General features: G+C 42.0%; 2 protein-coding genes across 7 annotated transcripts in view; both read right to left on the bottom strand.

Annotated features, from left to right (window-relative positions):
* The window catches only part of LOC311058363 (uncharacterized protein), a gene marked incomplete at both ends in the record, with an annotated part of 195,684 nt that overhangs the window by 38,875 nt on the left and 137,157 nt on the right, over window positions 1–19,652 (bottom strand). The window lies entirely within an intron of this gene.
* Window positions 1–19,652, bottom strand: part of washc2c (WASH complex subunit 2C) — a 35,748-nt gene that overhangs the window by 3,858 nt on the left and 12,238 nt on the right. For 3 of the 6 annotated variants that reach the window (XM_084075758.1, XM_084075759.1, XM_084075762.1), the window contains exons 9-31: window positions 19,296–19,403; window positions 18,103–18,208; window positions 17,448–17,507; window positions 15,816–15,943; window positions 15,648–15,720; window positions 15,131–15,184; window positions 14,001–14,204; window positions 13,582–13,751; window positions 13,021–13,131; window positions 12,344–12,436; window positions 11,630–11,731; window positions 11,404–11,511; window positions 10,323–10,486; window positions 8,898–9,033; window positions 8,138–8,273; window positions 7,237–7,416; window positions 6,628–6,773; window positions 5,520–5,633; window positions 4,972–5,055; window positions 4,237–4,377; window positions 3,438–3,497; window positions 2,111–2,338; window positions 525–756 (exon numbers count right to left, since the gene is read on the bottom strand). In XM_084075758.1, coding sequence (XP_083931884.1) covers window positions 525–756; window positions 2,111–2,338; window positions 3,438–3,497; window positions 4,237–4,377; window positions 4,972–5,055; window positions 5,520–5,633; window positions 6,628–6,773; window positions 7,237–7,416; window positions 8,138–8,273; window positions 8,898–9,033; window positions 10,323–10,486; window positions 11,404–11,511; window positions 11,630–11,731; window positions 12,344–12,436; window positions 13,021–13,131; window positions 13,582–13,751; window positions 14,001–14,204; window positions 15,131–15,184; window positions 15,648–15,720; window positions 15,816–15,943; window positions 17,448–17,507; window positions 18,103–18,208; window positions 19,296–19,403 — 2,938 coding nt within the window. The remainder of the gene's footprint in view (window positions 1–524; window positions 757–2,110; window positions 2,339–3,437; window positions 3,498–4,236; window positions 4,378–4,971; window positions 5,056–5,519; window positions 5,634–6,627; window positions 6,774–7,236; window positions 7,417–8,137; window positions 8,274–8,897; window positions 9,034–10,322; window positions 10,487–11,403; window positions 11,512–11,629; window positions 11,732–12,343; window positions 12,437–13,020; window positions 13,132–13,581; window positions 13,752–14,000; window positions 14,205–15,130; window positions 15,185–15,647; window positions 15,721–15,815; window positions 15,944–17,447; window positions 17,508–18,102; window positions 18,209–19,295; window positions 19,404–19,652) is intronic. The other 3 variants (XM_084075760.1, XM_084075761.1, XM_084075763.1) reach the window with 3 other exon arrangements.

The following is a 19,652-nucleotide window of genomic DNA, read 5'->3' as shown; positions in this document are numbered from 1 at the left end:
TACAGTCATGGCATTTTCGTTGACCATTAATTGTCATCCAAATACTTATATTGTGTTAAAACGTTTAGCTTTGTAAACACATTGCACAGGGCAGATATGACAAATAACTAGAATATACAAAGAAACTACCGATGAATGACCGGTAACCAATAATCAACATAAATAAAGTACTACGGTCCAAACAAGGCATATACTTAGTCATTTTATACTTAAAAAAATTGCAAAAGTAGCCGATCTAGCGTGTACTGTAGATAGCCATTTCTGTAAAGATTATGAAAAAAATTACTGCAAATTAACTCTATTAATTGCAACCAGGGGATTATTATTGTCTCGGGTGGAAACCTCATTACGTCCAAAGCTGTTACTTTAGAGGATTCAAATTCAAAAGCATCAAAAGTAGCAGATCTACAAGCTCAAAACGCGCTTCGAGCTTGTGGAAAAACACAAAACAAGTTAGAATACGGAGATAGGAGGTTTCTGCCCCGACAGTGACGATTATGTAATAACTGAGACATCAGGCCCACCTGGAGGTTGAGATGACAGGACAGAGTCGGCTAGAGTTGGATGGACAGCAGGGTCGTCGTGGCCGGTCTGGACCGGAGGAGATGAGGCGACGGGGGACACAGTGGGGCTGCTTGGGACACGTCTGTCCTCGTCCAGGGTGTCCTCCTGTCGGTCCTCCCCAGACGTCTGCACGGCCTGCTGCCTCGCTGTTCTGGACTGGGGCCTCCGTCGCACGGAGCCTTTGGCACGACTCTGCCAGGGGAGAGAGAGAGAGAGAGCAATGATGTACAACAGAGGTCTTCAACAGGGGGTCTGGGGCCCCTAGGGCATTGCTTCTAAAAGTGGGGTCCGGGGACCCCCAGGGGTCCTCGGGGGGTACCAGGGGTTTCCCAGCAAAATTAGTTAATTACGGCTATTTGAAAATAGACGATCTACATGCTCACTTGTGTGCATGTAGATTGTCTATTAGAATTCATAAAAACGTTTAATCTGCAACACAGCATGTAATTTGATAGCATGCTATTTAGACAGATTCTAGGCTCATTGTTTACTGTACCTGGTATCCTAGTTTCAATTTGCAGATTATTATTAGCATATTGTTTAGACTGATGCTAGGTTCTTGTTATTTAGACAGATGCCATGTTCATTTGTTGAGCTGGCATCCTATAGTTTAAATGTACAGATAACTAATGTTTTGATATTATACAGTTTCGACTGATGCTAGGTTCTTGATTTACCTATGATCCTAGATTACTGAGACACTACACTGCCTTTATGCATTTAATGTATGTGTTAACCTTGCTTGCGACTCTGGATGAAGAGCGTATGCTACATGCCTAAATTGTAAACATGTACGTTTGTAGTGAGTCAGAATATTACTGAACCAAACCCTTCCATCGTACTCTGTGGTTAAACCGTCTGCTTTTTATCAGGCAGTGATATCACCAGTTTTTTTAATTATATTAATACCACACACACAAACACGGCAAATCTGTTTCTCAGATCTGCAAGCTCACAATGTGCTATGGTGCGACATGTTGTGAGCTTGTAGATTGGCTATTATCGGCGAGTAACACTGTCGTAGTACTACGTATAAATCAGGCTTCTCTTTTCTCTCTACTCCTCTGGTGAAACCACTTCCTTGTGGTTAATAAGCATCTAGATTTTTGTACACGGATGTCAAATGGGGTCAGAAAAATCTACTGCAAATGCTTGAAGTTTGAGTCTGAGCATTTTGAAAATGGAAAATGTGTAGGAACCCTGATCATAGACAAAAGTAGCGGATGAGTAAACACCAACATACTGTTGCTCAAAGAGCCAACACATTTTGTAATTGACTGGTTACTAGGTACTGTAGCTTATATGTAATATGCTTATGTAATATTTGACAATTTGGCCAAGATATGGTATTTGCAGATACCCTGTTTTATACTTTTTTTTATTTTTACTGTACTGTTGAGAAAACAATGTTGCACATTATGCTAATCATCTAAGGACCCCCCCTAAAATAATTTAGGGACCCCCCTGGGTGGTCCGGACCCCCAGTTTGGGAACCACTGGTCTACAGGCTATGTTCATGCTTGCCCGCGGTCTAGCTCCGACCCACCTTGTTGGCGCTCTGCAGCGTAGCGACCTGGACTGGGCTCTCGAAGCCGACGCCTCCGTCCCCCCCGTCTGTCTGGGTCCTTACAGGGGTCGTGGGGCTGGGGGTCAAACTGGAGCTGGACACCCCGGAGGAAGAACCCGTGCCCAGGCCCGGAAGCACGGCGACAGCCCCTGGGATGCGAGGCGCGGCGCCCGGCAGTAGAGCAGTGGGGTTGATCAGAAGGTTGGCCTGGATGCGAAAAGGAACAGACGTTGAAAAAGTTAAGGCGGCGGCCATTTTGTTCTGATATCATAATTGGGGTAATGGGGAGAGTGGAAGAGAGGTGATGAGGAGAGTGCAGGCAGGGAGGAGCGGATGGAGGAAAGTGTCAGGAGTGTTTTGGGACAGAAGGGTACCAGCAAGAGTGAGAGGGAAGATGTATAGGACGGTAGTGAGACCAGCCATGCTTTGCGGCTTGGAAACGGTGGCACTGACGAAAAGACAGGAGGCGGAGCTGGAGGTGGCAGAACTGAGGATTGTCACGATTCTCATTAGGAGTGACAAGATCAGAAATGACTACATTAGAGGGTCAGCCCAGGTTAGAAGGTTTGGGGATAAATCAAGAGGTTGAGATGGTTTAGACATGCAGAGAAGGAGATATGATGAGGGGTTCATTAGGAGAAGGATGCTGAAGATGGAGGTGCCAGGCAAGAGGAGAAGAGGAAGGTCAAAGAGGGGGTTTATGGATGCAGGTGACAAGAGGACATGCAGGTGGCTGGAGTGACTGAGGAAGACAGAGAAAACATGAAGCAGATGGAAACAGGTGATCCGCTGTGGCGACCGCTGATGGGAATTACACGAAAGACTAAGTGGAAGACTAGCCCACATATCAAGCTGTATGTACATACTAAATACATGGATATAAACTAAGCTTTTTTACTACAGAAGGAAAGCTGCTCTATTCATGCAGTTTTGCGTTGTGGTCTCAAGCAGTAGATCAAATTCAGAGGAAAGTAGGAAGTCGAGGATGTAGATTTAGAAGAACGTTGTAAAGTGACAGATCCAAGTATGAGCAATTTTGGAAAACTGGAATAAAAGGAGGAACAATTGCTTTAAGTCTGGCAAAAATCACAACAGAGCATTGTGTTAATGAGCATGACAGCCGTGCTGTCCTGTAGACTTTGAATCATTGAGGAAGTCCACATAATCTTTGCTTCAACAGAGAGAGCTACAGGTAAGGTAAACATGCAGAGGAAACGTAGTAAGAAATATCAAAGTCTTTTCAGATGGAATAAAAAGCAAAGAATGCCACAAATAATTAGAAGTCAACAAAAAAAAAAACAGTTACTTGGAGTTTTCCAATCCTTGATGAGGGCTCTTTAGATTTTACAGGGCTTGCTGCAGGTTTCTGTGCAGTTAAATAACAACATAACAAGTTCAGAATCCAACCCCAAGGGTTTCCTATAACTTTTATAAAACACATTCACATTTAGCAATGAATCATGATAACTACATTGTCTAGTAACATTATTTTTTGAAGCATATGAAAAATAAATAAAATGCATAGCTTTCTCTTGATCAAAATGACAAAACCATACATGTATATTGTATATACTGTACGTGTGTAAATAATATGGGTTAATATGTGCAAATGCATTAGCCTGGTAAACCCTCCCTCCAGAAATCTCAATTGTATTTTATTTCAGGAGTGAGTCTGGCCTGCAGACCTATATGGGCAATTTGGCTGTGGGCTAGAGATGGGTGGGAGTAATGTGGCTTTGATGTCCAAGTGGCCCTTTGATGTCCAATTAAGCCACTTTAGGTTGCAGTGATTATCACCAGGAGTAATTGGTTTGTCTTTGATGTTAATGAGCAGCTTGTATGAAAGGTGTATTGATTAATGACGTGTGAACCACTCTGGTTCCACCTGATTGGCCTACCCCCGCTGTCAATCACAAAACAATGAGCGAGGACGCTGATTGGCTCGGTTAGTTTTTAATTCCGCTAGAAACTCCCACAATGGGCAATCATGCCAGACTCACTCCTGGAATCAAATGGAAATGAGATTTCCGGAGGGAGGGTTTACCAGGCTACAAATGCATCGATAATAAGGAGGTTTCAGGTATATATGCAAGCAGCAGTCACACCTCATTCTCTGGCACGGATGCAGGGCTGGTGGCTTTAAGAGGTTCTGATTCAGCGCTTGCAGGTTTCTGAGGTTCTGGTGCAGGGGTGGCAGGTTTCAGAGGTGCTTCATCTTTAGGTTTGCTGGGCTTCTCTGCTACTTTCTGCGTACGGGAATAGGAGGCTTATTAGAAGGATAAACCCCTTAAGACTCATCTGCTTTTCAGAAAAAACACAAAACAATACAACACACATACATACCGTACGAACACAGAATAAAGCTCCCTCAGGACTAGCCACCCCCTGCCCCCAATTACCCCCAAAAAGGCCAAAGTACATACCCATACAGTAGTATACATGCAGTATAAACACATACAAATACATACATACATGTATTTGTGCATGTATGTATGTATACAAATACTCTGACGCAAGAGCAGGGTGTCTGAAGGTAAGTAAAGAGAGATGCCTTTAAGATATAGAATAATCCTGCTAATAAAGTATTCAATCAATCAATCAATCAATCAATCATCAACAACAACACAGTGCAACACCGTGCACTGTCATCATCCACGACTGTCAACAACAAAATGCTCAGAATGTCAACCTCATGTAGTCAAGCAGCAGAAACAGGAGTATCTAATATTTGTTTTTTTATTTACAACTATTTATAACTATCAGTCGTTTGTCCGGGGACCCCCTGGAACCCCCCCTTAAGGACCCCACATTGAGAAGCAGTGATGTAAAGTCATGTGTACCGGTGGAGCTTTAGGCTTGATGGAGGTGAAGAGGTCATCGTCATCATCATCAGCAAACAGACTGGGTGCTGCTGCCTTTGTACTCTGAAACAAAAGGCACACTAACATTTACTATACTATACTTTTTTACCTTTTATTTATGCCAGTTTAACGCTAACACTAAAGGCTAGACACTAAAGAGTTATACTAAGTATAAATAACTCCATCCCTTAAACATGACCTCTAAATGCTTCATCCTAACCCCAACCCCTGTTCCTAATTGTAAGCATAACACCAATTGTTTTTAACCATTAAAGAACAATTTTTCTAGTCAGAAGTGAACCAGAAAGATTGTAAGTCAAGGCACAAAGGCTCTTAGCACAACTGGGTGTGGAATACAGTAACGAACATGCTTTGTGTTGCACATGTAAAGGCAGACCAACACGTCCAATGCGCCCAGACAGACCTTAACCCTAACCTCACAGAAACCACGCCTAAACCTAATCTCAAAACCACGTCCACCTGGGCGAAAAACACTGGGAAAAAAAAGAAAGAGAGTCCAGACTGACCACAGCTTTCCCTGAGGTGGTGAAGAGGTCAACGTCTGGGTCGTTGTCCTTCTGCTGTGTCCGGCTGAACAGCAGCTCCTCATCCTGGAAGACCCCGCTGGTCTTTGCTGCAGCCTGCATGGGGGGGTCAAACACGCACCTTTAGTTTGTTGCTGTCGGGCAGAAACCTCTTATCTCCATATTCTAACATTTTGTGTTTTTTCGTAAATTAACGTCCTACTTCATCATACTACAGCGTCACGCAAAAGCATCAAAAGTAGGAGATCTACAGGCTCGAAACGAATCCCCTAAAAGGCCTGCAATCCTGAAAAGGGCCAATTGTGTTCGTAGCACAGACGCTTGACAAAGCCGCATCCACCGCGGTGGATTCGAACCCCCAGACTCTGTGGTGGTGGCAGCTATTTTACCACTGTGCCACACAAGCGCAAAAACACACGTTCATAATGGAACACTCTGCAGTCTGCATGGGTGTTAAAGACACACACTTTTCTACCGGAGCCAGATCCATAGATTATCCACCATTATTTTACTTATTTGATGACATCCCTATCAGCATTTTACACACCCGATGTGGCCCGGTTTTGAACCACTTTCAACCTGGTGTCCTTATTTTGGGCATGTCATTAACACATTGCCCGCCAAGAACGCAGATATGTGTTCTATTTTCAAGTTCTTTTTCTTTTTTTTTTGTACACAACGTGGCTTCCACAGCGTTTAAAAGATCGTCTTTTTAAGGTAATTACGCTGGCATGGGGATAAAAAACTATGTTTAATAACTTGCCGGGTAATGTGTTAAAGGGGCACATAACAAAAAAAGAGCTTGATAAGCTTGCAAGCTTGTAGATCAACGATTTTTTTTACAATTTTGAATAGGGCTGTGGTTATCTATCAGAAAGTGATTTGTGTCTAATTAAGTTTTTTGCTCATGTGCTATATGTTTTCAAATGGATAAATAATAATGTACTTTATTTATCATTCAAAACATGTTTCTTTTTGTGGGGAGGGGGGGGTTTGGACCGAAAATAAATAAAAAACTTACTGCTGTGTCTGGGAGTGTTTTTTGTGGAACAAGTTATGGTTTATGGTTGTTATATATATATATACACACCTTGAGTGTGTTCTTCTTAGCAGCCGGCTTGGTGGCTGCGCTCCCTTCGGAGTCCTCGTCCTGTTCTTCCTCCTGGTCAAACAGACTGACGGCGTTCATTTTGTTGGCTTTCTTCTCTTCCTTCGTGGTGGGGGACGACGGTGGAGCTGGCGGCGGAGGTGGAAAGTAACTAAGTAAGAACATTTACTCAAGTACTTTACTTAAGTACACATTTTAGGTATTTTTTACTTTATTGGAGTATTTACAATTTTGCTATACTTTTATTTCTACTCCACTACATCTCAAGAGGCAAATATTGTACTTTTACTCCAATACAATTACCGGTATTTGAAAATTGTAGTTACTTGTCACTTCCTTTTTTAGATTAGTACAAAGCATACATTAACCACTTCAGCCCTATATATATATATACATATACTTTTCCATTAATAAAATGGTCCCATTTCACACGTTTTCAAATGCATAAAAAAGATTTTATACATTTGAAAACTTGTGAAATGGGACCTTTTTGTACTAAAATGTTGAATACCAGACTTTTACTTGTAACATTGTAACAGTATTTCTACATTACGGTTTGGTACTTTTACTTAAGTTAAACATTTTTAGTACTTCTTCCATCACTGGCTGGTGGTGGGGGGCCGTCCCCCCCGGACAGGACACTGGCACTGGCGTCGGCCTCGTCTGACGACGGGCTCTTCTTGGGCTGCTTGGAGGCCAGGACGTCGATACCCCCAAACAGGCTGACCGCTCCGGGGGGCTTCTTTCTGCTTTCACTGAACCCTGGCAGCCCTGAACCATTGGGACAGAAAAAAAACATCTAATTGAGATTTTTTCAGACTCATTTTGTGATTATTATTATATTAATAATATTATTATTATTCATTATTACATTTTTCAATGGTAAGTGATTTTGATTATGTTCCGATTAAAGAGATATTTCACTTTAAAACATGTTTGGGGTTATTTTAACGTCTACTCTGGCTTTTGTGAGCACCCCAGACAGTTTTTAAGTTGCTTGCTTCAGTATTTAGATATTTAATATTAATTTTATCTGACACGCCCCTTTCCTATACAAACCCATTGTAACTTCAAACTCTATTTTAACCATAATAGATTAATTGAAAACACCCGCCCTTGGTTCTGGTGACTCATAGTGCCCTCCTGATACTTGATGGGGCCATGTTTCTTCTTTTACTTTTTTCATTGGTCTTTTATATTTTTTTGGATAATGACAATAATTTAATTAAATACAAAAATGTAATAAAATACATTGAAAAAGTAATTGAAAAAAAAAAAACGGGTGTTTTCGATGACTCTAACATGGTTAAAATGGAGTTTGAAGTTACAATGGGTTTGTATAGGAAGGGGGCGTGTCAGATAAAATAAAAATCAAATATCTAAATACTGAATCAAGCAACTTAAAAACTGTCTGGGGTGTCGACAAAAGTCAGAGTAGACATTAAAATGACCCCGAAACATGTTTAATATGCATTTAACTGTTCAGCCCTACCCCCTGGTGGTGTTGCAGGGAGTTGCGCCTCAGGGCTCTGTAGGGCAGCTCTCTGGAGGACAGAAGACACTTCCTCTGGAGGTTCAGAGTCAAACAGAGAGGGAGGGGCCGGCGTTGGGGGGGCCGCAGCAGAACTCTGGAGAAAAGAGGAAGTAGAGGTCTTTGCTCAACAGGGGGAAAAAAATGTAAATTATGTAACACCATAAAATAACCATTTCTTTTACACAAATGTATAGTTTCTAGATCAGCGTCATGTCAAGGACCCCCAATTTGATATGTATATGTATTTGGCGGCAGAACCCCCATCTGAGAATATTTTATGCCAGGGACGCCCATACATGATTTGTGTTGTTCCAAATTTGTCACATTTCTTTGAAGACCTTTTTGGAAAATAGCAGATAAACTGTGCACACAGTAGTGTTTAAGTGTTTAAACAGATTTTAATGCATTATTAACACATTTTGCTGGGGACCCCCGGACCCCCTGGAAAGTGGAACGCCCTCGAGGACTTTGAGAAGCACGGATTTAGATCATCATCCGTTTGGAGACTCCCGTCCAGGACAGGCTTCAGACGCGCCTCCTCAGGACACTTGGCCCAGATCTGAACCCGTTTGATTTTGGCGTTAGGAACCCCAGGCAGGGTTCGAACCCACGACCATCCGCACGAAAGGCGTGTGCTCTAACTACACTAGGGCGGCCCAAGCACAGATCTAGATGCTACGGTTAAATGATACACTGTCTTTGAACTCCTCCCACTCACCTTATGGGCTGGAGCGGCAGCACTGATGCTGTCAGCAGGTTTGGAACCGAACAGAGATCCTTTACTTTCATCATCATCATCATCATCACCACCCTCGTCTTCAAACAACAGAGCCACTCTCTGGTGTTTCTTCTGACTGTAGCAAGGACACAATGGAGACACGTTAATACACCGACATTAATATAAATCCATTTCTAATGCAACCACTAGGCTTCAATAGAACTCTAGCCTCTCAAGCCAGACATTTTATTCAGCGCTTCCGTTGCACAGACTGTATGGTGGAAGCATTTTGAAATTGTGTTAGCCAACAGTCTGTGTGGAGAGATTAAGGGCAGATTCACACCTATAGCCTATAGAAATTCACCAACGTTTTCTTGTCTTCCATATGGGATTGTACTATGAAACTGGATTCAGATGTTACATTCAGGGTAATCTTTACCCTGTTTCAGGGTTTACAAGTCGGTCGACAGTCGTTCACTTTTTAGGGCAAATGTATAGGCTACTTCGTCGTACGATGGGGTTGCGCAGCGGAAATTATTGATCTACAAGCTCACAACCCGGCGAGGGCGTGGCACGCTTGTGAGCTTGTAGATCGGCTATTTTCGACGTGCGACCCGTTGTAGCTACTCCACAGTTATCGAGCTTTACCAGGGTACGTAAATATCAATGCATAGTAGTCTGCATCTACCTACTGTACCAATCAATGATCGTTCAATTAGGCTACTGTGGATCACGGCAAGACCCTTTGGCTTTCTATTTTCACGAGAGCTACTAGCCTATAGAATAGGAGGGAGGGTGTTATCTCAGCTTCATGAGCTGTGCAGCCTATCAAAACCATTTAATTGTGCGTTTGTATAACCATATCATCCTACAAACTATTACAAGCAGAGGGATTGAAGGCAAGCACTAACAACGTAAGCCTACTTAAGATATGAAATAAAGTATAGCAACGGCAGGCTGCACTCTCTCACTCTCTCTCAAGAGAGCGACGACTGTTCATCATTAGCCTACATGCACAACACTTAATCATTCATCTGATTAAGTTCAATAATGGGATTCATAAGCCAACCTTTATTTTAGCGACCACAGCCTACAGCCTATGCTGCCCTGAGCGAACAAGCTGTATCCTTAAACAGCCTTCTGATAGAATATAACAGGGCCGTGATATTATAAGGTTGTTATTTACGCATTCACAAAGTAGGCAAATCCTTTTTGCAAGCAGTCGTGCATTTGGCAGCTGCAACTGGCTTCCCTAATTATGTTAAAATTATTCCTTTTTGTTTAATACTGTCACAAAGTTAAGGATTTGGTCGGAAGTTATCATCCGTTATAGAATAATGATAGCAGTGATATGAGTCTGGCCATGCCAGGCTAGTACAAATGTATTTCTATGTGAAAGCTATGTGTTTGTGTCCATCTGAATACCTGGACACTTTAGTCGTAGCAAACAGGTCATCATCTTCATTGTCATCAAAGAGACTGCCTTTCTGGGATGTAATGGCGCTGGGGAAACTAGAGGGGGCGCTCACACTGGACTTCATCCCTCCCGTCTTGGTCTCTGCACCGGCTTTGGAGTTCAACCACTGGTCCTGTCACACGTGTCAATGTCAAAACGCCACATAATGTAATAAATGCATGCAATCACATTTCTTTTGTATCTTTTTGCAGCCTGCCATTCAATTTAACAAACCACTTCAGCCCTATTTTATACTTCAGATATTAGAACATATCTGGGTAAGACTGTATATTAAGGTTGGGTCTGTAATGCATTATAAGCACAATTCATTATAATGCACTTGTAAGGTATTATAACAATGTTTAAAATGATGCATAACAACTTATTATAAGGATTATGAAGTACTATAAGTGCTGCTCATAATGCATTATAAGCACATTATCATAACTTGGTCAGTAATAAAGTGTCTTTGCAATTGAGGGCAACCTCAATGTCCCTTCGAGAATAAATAAAGGTTTGAATTGATATGAGAGTTAGAGGCAGAAAAGTACTTTACCACCGACCTGTGTGTCTAATGTACCAACCAACTCAGGTCAAGTTGACCAAGTCTGGAGGGTTTAAGTGGTTAACCCATTAGAACCGGGAAATCTGTATAGCAACATGAATTCTTCAGAAAACTCTTAGGATTTAGAACAGTGGTTCTCAAAAACCTTGTGCCGCACTGCGGGCTTGTAAAAATGCTATTTTTGAACATTTATGAAAAATCTTGAATGGGGTTTGAATTAGTTTTTGAATAATTTCAAAATTTTGAACACAAATCTTCTCTTCTGGAGGTCCCTGGTACAAAAAACTATTCAGGTGGCAGTCCGTAGCAAAATATATATCAATTTGGGGGTCCCTGACATGAAAAAGTTTGAGAACAACTGATTTAGAAGGCATTTGTAGGCCTCGGGTCTAAATAGGTTAAGCACACTCTAAAACACATGTACCAGACTCTTCCCTCCAGGTTGAATTTAAATGAACGGCGGTGATGTAAAGAGACAGGCTTACCTCGTCGTCACTGAACAGGGAGCTGGGTGCGGTCTTCTTGGGTTGCGGCGTTGTGGCTTTAGCCTGGTTCACTTTTGGCTTCGATTTAGCTGACGACGCGAACAGGTCCTGTGTGGTTAGAAGACAGGATGTTATGAAGACACTCAACTGTAAAATACACGCTTAAAAAAATACCTCGCCGTGTGGTGTGGAACATGTGAGAAAACACGGGTGTGTGTTTCTTCACCTCTTCCTCCTCATCGTCAAAAAGGGACAGAGGGGCCTTGCTGGTCTTTCCCTGGCTGGTAGGCTCAGGCTGGGACCGGCTCTTAGGGATGCTTGGGAATATCTGCAAAGACAGGACACACAAAACTAATTAAAATGCATCCGTGACGCATTGTGAACTTGTAGGTCGGCTTTTTCCGGTGTGTGAATTGTGCTTAAAGTCGTGGTGAAATGCCAAAGTCATTTAATTTTGAAGTTTCAGTCTGAAACGTCATCTCAACCTAATCTCAACCAATCAGAAGCTCCCATCCCTTCAGGCTATGGAACGCTGGAATCTCACTCACTACAGCTGTGTGCGGCTAGTGTTTGTAGCCTACCGCTTAGGCTGCCCAAGGGAGAGAGAGAGACGGCCAGTGTGACTGTGAAGCATGTTTGTTACTACGTTGCTTATTTCTAACCTAAAATGTTTTCAGATAGTCCCACGGTCCATTGTTACGACAGCACTCTTTATAACTAAGCCTAACCCGAAACCTTAACCCCAACCTTAATAGTACATTAGTCAATTATAAACAAATTAGTATTTTTTTTTTCGTGTTGATTCATTGATATATAAAAAAATATTGTATTTAAAAACACGGTTCAAGATTATTTGATTAAACAAAAACGTAATTGATAGAATCACTTAAGAAAATAATGGACAGTTGCAGCTCTAGTTTCAACATTGTTAAAATCTTACTTGTGAATCTTCATCGTCAGAAAAGAGTCCTCTTGTGGCGGGTTTCTGCGTCTGTGTGATAGGAACCTTCTCCACATCTGGTGGGGGTCCATTCTGAAACCACAGAAATACCTTCATTCATGGAGACAGCTATTATTCTGATTATATCATCATTATTATTCACATTTTCAATTTGCAATGAAAATGTGACAGCATGATGGCTGGATAGATGAATTGTGGGAAGAGATAGAAATGAGCATAAAGGCTTTGAAACCAGCTTGCCCCACAGTTAAAACAATATGTAAGCTCATTATTTCAGAAACGTAACTTCTGTTGATTATTTCTCCCCTTCAATAATACCAATTGGTATTGTATTTTATATCGTTATTATCGCTGATTAGTCACCTTTACAACGAGGTATAACTTGGAACGATCGCGCAATTGTAGAATGAGCAACACAGCTAAATGTGTGGGTAGCGCCCCCACCCCAAAGATTCCCCCAATATGCTTCTGTTGGTATTCGCTCTCTTTTTTGAGCGACCTGCCAGCACACGCCTGCTGACTGGCATGGGTCCTGCTGGGTCCTGATTTGTTTGCACCTGGTGCCTTGACTACACATTGATGTTAGAAAAGATTTGGCCATAGCTGCATTGGGATCTGAAAATACATTTTCAGGTCAGTGGACAGAGATAAGATACCTCGTCGGATTTGTCAGAGTCATCGCTGGTAGACGGCTGGCGTTTCTTCAGGCCCTCGGAGAGCAGGTTCTGGGTCCCGGGGCCAAACATGGAGATGGCCCCTGCAGGCATCTGAACAACAACAATGCGTTATCCTCAGCAGTCCTTATATTACATTATCCTCCGCTATAGAGTGTTTGTTCAGTAACAGGGGTCTCCCCATCTCTATTTCAGGTCAGGATACTAATTTCATCCAATTAGGACATGACGATAATTTATCAGTTTATACTTTATAGGGTTCCATTTGTGTATGCTCATTCCTTTGTTTCATCACAAATGTCACTTGTTTATCCTGTAGCCTGTATGAGCTCTCTCTCCTGATTAGATAAAATTGGCATCCGAAACTGAAAACTAACTTTTAATAAAACCGCTGTTCTAAAAGGTTCATGTCCTTACAAGTTTAGTAATACAAATGTGTGTGTGTGTGTGTGTGTGTGTGTGTGTGTGTGTGTGTGTGTGTGTGTGTGTGTGTGTGTGTGTGTGTGTGTGTGTGTGTGTGTGTGTGTGTGTGTGTGTGTGTACCTTCTTCTCAGGAGCTTTGGGCTGCTCCTCCACCACCTTGGTGCTCTGAACCGGAGGGGGCGGGGCGCTCGACTTCTCGCTAAATATGTCACCTTCGTCCTCGTCATCCTCGTCTTCATCTCCGCCGAAAAGGTCGACGGTCTTCTTGGCTTTGGGTCTGTCCTGGCCAGCTGAACACACACACACACACACACTAAATTGTCACTTTACTGTCATCTGGGGACCCCCCCCAAAAAAAATCATGTGGGGAGTCCCCTGGGAGTCCCGACCCACAGGTTGAGAATCACTGAAATAAAGCACAGATCCAAAAGAAAAAAAGAAAAGAAAAAAGTACAGTACTCAATTAAATGCACGCAGGTGCCGTCCACCATTGGCAAGAAAGAATCAAAGCAAACTGAAGCAACAGTCGTCATACTTACCAGAGTTGGATGTTTTAGTGCTTTTTTTCCCGCTGAAAAAGTCATCTTCCTCTTCGTCATCGTCAAACAGCCCTCCCCCACCACCACCACCACCACCACCAGAGACAGGTTTGGGGGCCGAGGGGGTCCTGGGTTTGACTGGAGTTCCATTCTCTTTGCTTTCCGCTGACTCTGACTCGTTCTTGGAACCGAAGAGGCTGTTTTCTACAAGGAGACATTTTAGTTAGTTTCTTTTGTGAACTGAACCCAAGTTGGCTTTACACTTGGACTGCTTGTAATTCCAAAAAATAGCAGATCTACAAGCTCACAACGGCTCAAAACGTGTCAGGTTGTGGAGTGTTGTGAGCTTGCAGATATGCTATTTTTTTGGCTAATGTTCCCCCCAGAATATGGTGGTTAAGGGACAGTGGTTCTCTAACACATTCTAATTCAGTGATGCTCGACCTATTCGATTTCAAAGACCCCCAGTTTCACATGCATTAGGGCCACGGACCCCAATTTTTTCTCTGGGACCCCCAATCTACACTGTAAAATCCTGTGTAAATTTAACTCTCAGAGTGTACAAATCAATCCAAATGGACTCATTTGCTTATACATCCTCTCATTGGATTACCTTCTAGCTGATCTCAACCACTTTTAACCAGATCTACTGGCAACATTGTGAGCTTGTAGATCTGCTGCATTCTTCTATTTTTGAAATAGCGCTTAAAGTGGTTAAACTGTTCCTCATGTCGTGTGTCTGTGTAATATTAGCTGTTGCTATATATATAGCAAAATATTTTTTGTTGTTGAATTTCTTTTAATTAAAATCTGAAATCAGAAAGATTTAGAAGGCGTTTTTAGAATCAGCCTCAGGTCTAAATGGGTTAATGAATGCAGTCGCTCTCACTGACGGCGTGCGGACGCTCCACCCGCGCACATGAAGATTTCTTTCCCCCACTCCGGGCGGGAAAAAAAGTATTTCCCCATGCATCCCAAATGCATTGACCAGACGTCCAGCTGTGGTTTGGCAAGAACAGTCCCACACACAAACCTCCTCGCACAAAAAAGCACATGAATGACCCTTTCTTTTGGTGGGTTCCCACTTCCCAGCATAAATGTTTCGCTTCAAAAGATATCACACTACATACCTGGGAATATGGAAACGCCACCTGATGGTATCTTCTTTCCAGGTTTGGCAGCGTCTAGCAGCAAAGGAAAAGTCAGTAAGTTGTTGACCACCAAAATGAAAGCTAACATAGTACGTCTGGGAGTTCTGTTATCAGCGGTCAAAAGAAGAGAACACTGGTTGACCTCTGATAGATCTAGCACAGGATTCAGGTGAGACAAAACTGCCTGGTTTTCAATTTGAAAAGGTCTGAAAGATAACAGATTCCCCCCATCCTATAATAATAACAACGATCTTGCTATATTTATATGGCACTTTTCGAAGTACTCGAAGTCGCTTACATGGGGGAGAAACATATCAATAATCAACTTTATTACTAGGCTTAAATAAATCTGCATAATTCAATTAGGCTTAATAAAACCAGGCTTAATTATTCAAGCCAACTGAATTAAAGGCCTTTTACGTTTACCAAACCTACCTTCCCTTGAGAGCCTGGACCTGAAACATTTATGGATAATTGTGTTTGTAGAGTGTCCTACCTGTGGTGTGAGTGCTGGTTTGGGCCTTTTCTTCAGACCTGGCAGGTTTCGGTGCGTCAGAGAAGAGATCACCCTAGACAGTGAAAACAGCACGCAGCAATCATACGATCAATAAATGATATAAATCATTGATAATGTAAAGGGTAATGGTTATCAAGGACAGGGTACCTCATCATCATCATCAAACAGGCCTTTCCCTCCACTAAAGAGACCTCCCCTTCCTCCAAAGGGAGAAAAGTCATCGTCGTCCATCTTGGGTGGCTTGAACATGTCATCGCTGTCATCTTCTACTGCTGCTACCAGGTTAAAAGGGGTGTAAAGTGATATTTCTTTGTTAAAGGACAACTTTAGTTTTTTACAAACAAGGTTTATATTTTAGCTTGTAATTAAAGTAAATAAAAGATGAGTGTTATTTTTTTTTCATGTACTGCTTTCTACAGTTTTGGCAATTTTTGCGATATTTTTTACAGCATTCTGTCCGGTGGCTAAATATGCCTTTTTTACACAATAAAAAAGGTCCTGTGGTCTTTGATGGCCAGATTTGAGTTATTGGGGGCTAGAAGAGCTACTGTAAATAATAATAAAGAAAACACCGGGTTATTGTGTAAAAAAATACATATTTAGCCACCGGACAGAATGCCCCCGCCCACTGTAAAAAAGATTGCGAAAATTGCTAAAACTATAGAAAGCAGTACATTTAAAAATGTTAACACTCATATTTTATTTACTTTAATTACAATCTAAAACATAAACCTTGGTTGTAAAAAACTAAAGTTGTCCTTTAAAATAAGTAGTACATAGCTCTATATTCTTTTGTCTTCTTTTTTTGTCGTCGCTTTTTACCACTTTTTTCTCCCAGATAAAGTCGTTATACCAAATATTTACTCCCCACACATAGTTCTCTGTGGTGTCACCGCTGCGCTGTTGCACCCTACGGACTCACCTGGGAGGACGTAGAGCCTTCGTCCTACTCCTCCCGCCCAACACTCCCTGCCGCCCTCAGCCCGTAGGATTAAACGCAGTGACAAATATCGCACACCCTGCCCGTCTTCCCTCCCCCGAACACGGGGAAATTGTGTTCATGTAGACGCTCGATAAAGCCGGATGCACCACGGTGAACTCAAACCCCCACATAGCTCTATATTCTAATAGTAATCATTGCTATATAGACCTAAAGAGAGGTCGCGGGAAGGATTTTCTTTCATCAAGAAACGGTAAAAAAGAAAAAGTGGCGTCGCCAAAAATAAATCCCTCAAAATATGGGATTGTGCTTTAAAAAGGTTTGAGAACCCCTGCTATAGAGTGTTTATTAAACAGCAGGAGAAACAGGGAGACTGTTATGGTTGCTGAACAAACAGAAAATGCATTTTTAGGTATATCAATCTCATCCAATAAGGAGAGAGAACTCATACAGGATAAACGCATGAAATTGGAAGTGATGAAACAAAAAGGAGCAGCCGAATTGGAACAATATAAATTTCAAGCTGATGAATGGGCACTCTTTCCTGATTGGCTGAAATTGGTGTCCCACCTGTTTATTAAGGGGCTGGAGAGTGGAGAGACAAGGAGACTCCTGTTACTGAACAAACACTCTGTAGCAATGATTACCAGAGAGAGCTTTAACTTGTAACAAAAACAAACGTTTTCTTTAAAATCACAACATATCACTGACAGGACCTTTTCAATGAACGAGATTTACGGTACAACCAGTTTGCACTGTTGGAACAGTAACCCAACAGAACGTAAAATCCATGGCGATGCAAAATGTATGAAAACATGAAGGTGAATATGTGATCCTACCCGCTGCTCTTGGAGGCTTTTGATCTTTCTTGCTTTTACTTTTCTTCTTTGAGGTCAACGCTTTGGAGACATGACATGAAGAGAAGGTATGAGCATGCACACACGATGCACATGAGACCAACCACCACCCACTTCATCCATTTTCAACCCATCTTCATATAATTGGTCCTCAATAACGCTCATTATAAGATGGCGGGTTGTGGACAGTTCAGAAACCTGCCCTACCAGTGACAAACAAGGTATCAAACTGATTTTGTATACATATTTAGTATTATTAATGCAAGAACCATGGCTTCTATTTCAGCATGCTAACTTTCCAGGAAGAGAGAGGCTGTGCAGTTTCTATCAGCTTGGAATCCCAACTGATGATGTCATAGGCAGGTTTCTGAACTGTCCACAACCCACCAATGAGACACAAAGTGAGTGAGTAGACAGAAATGGTACCATCTCATAATGAGCATTAGTAAGGACCAATTATAATGTGAAAATGGGTGAAGTGCTCCTTTAACATGGCAGATCACCTCAAGAGTATTGTCTTAAGATGAAATGAGTGAGGAACTAAAAACTAAATAAATAATAATAATAATAATGATAAAAATAAATTGAGTGACAGTTGGTAAATAATGAGCTAAAACAGTGAAACATGAAGACGTACATGTGCGATCTGCCTCTGCTTTGCAGACAGGATCTCCTTTGATCCGGGCCGCCAGCTCGTCCGCAAACGTCGCCTGGTGTCCTGCGTTCTGAATGTGACACAGAGACTTCACGTAACGACACACAAGAAAACGTCACGTTAATATTCCCTCCTGAAAGACCAACATCACATGTAAAAGCTTTCACACGCAAGGCTCCGAGTCTGACACACTGTAAGTGTCGGTCACACGCGTCATGCGAGTCCACCCATAATTTAGAGACGGATTGTGTTGCTATAATAACACAAGTGTAAACAAACATATACACACACACACCACAATACAAGCAAGGGGTAAAGGTGAGTAGGTCATTGTTGAGAAATAAACTCCTTCGGGGTGATTAGACCCCCAAGGGTTCTTGGCGGTACCAGGGGGTCCCCAGCAAAATTAGTTAACCCATTAAGACCTGGAACGCATATGTCACTTTAAGATTTATTTGGCTATTCAAAAATAGCAGATCTACAAGCTCATAGCGCGGCACCGAGTGCAGCGCTACGAGCTTGTAGATCTGCTATTTTTTTTTAAATCGTGAACAAATATTTTTCATATTTTTTTTCAAAAAACATTTTAAGAATTGGACTCAGGCCTTAATGGGTTAATATAGCTTCACAATAATTTTCACCACTTTAACCAAGATGTTATACTTTGGCTATTCAAAAAATAGCAGATACACAAGCTCATAGTTTGTAGATCTGCTATATTTGAAAAGTCATGAACATTTGTGCAAATCTTTGAATATAGTTTCAAAGCGAAACATCTTTAACTCAAATCTTTGCTTCTGGAGGTCCCTGGCACAAAATCGTTTTGAGATGGGGGTCCACAGCCAAATACATATCATTTAGGGGGTCCTTGACACAAAAAGGTTTGAGAACCACTGGTCTAATCACCCTGGAGGGCCTCCAGTGTGAATACAGCCGTGGCAAACCAATGGGTGCGCTTGATGACGCGAGCGTCTGACGCGTGCAGTGTGTCAGGGCCTTTATGCCTAATAAAGCACACGACGGTGCCGCTTGCGGAAAGAACAGATCTTCAAAGCGTTGTTAGCTTGAAGATCTGTTCTCTTCGGCTACAGCAGTCTCACTCTCAACTATCATGGTTAGCGTAAACGCATAAACATCTATTAGTAATGTTGACACTTCTCTATGGTCCATATCACCTTTTGGTCGTCCTCTTCGTTATCATCATCCTCTTTGTCCGACTCTCCGAATATGTCTGAATCTTCGTCTTCCTCGTCATCATCGTCGTAGCTCACCATGGACGGCTTCTAAACGGGATACGAGTGTGTGTGTGTGTGTGGGGGGGGGGGGGACAACAACGTGTTCAACGGTTTACATATAGCCTCTCATGGATTGAAGCAAAATAAAATCTCGTGACTGAAAAGTGTTTGTTTAGGCCAAGTCCTAAAAATCTGCGTTTTATGAAATATCGGAGATCATTAGGATTTTATGGAAGATGAATTCTTCAAATACTATTTAATCTTAAAATAACGAATAACCAGAAATAGGCCATCTAC

The sequence above is a fragment of the Gymnoscopelus microlampas genome (assembly GCF_963454915.1).
Source record: "Gymnoscopelus microlampas genome assembly, chromosome: 13".
In the NCBI taxonomy this organism is placed as follows: Eukaryota; Metazoa; Chordata; class Actinopteri; order Myctophiformes; family Myctophidae; genus Gymnoscopelus; species Gymnoscopelus microlampas.
Note: the sequence above shows the minus strand (reverse complement) of the source record. Positions and strands in the feature narration are given on the sequence as shown.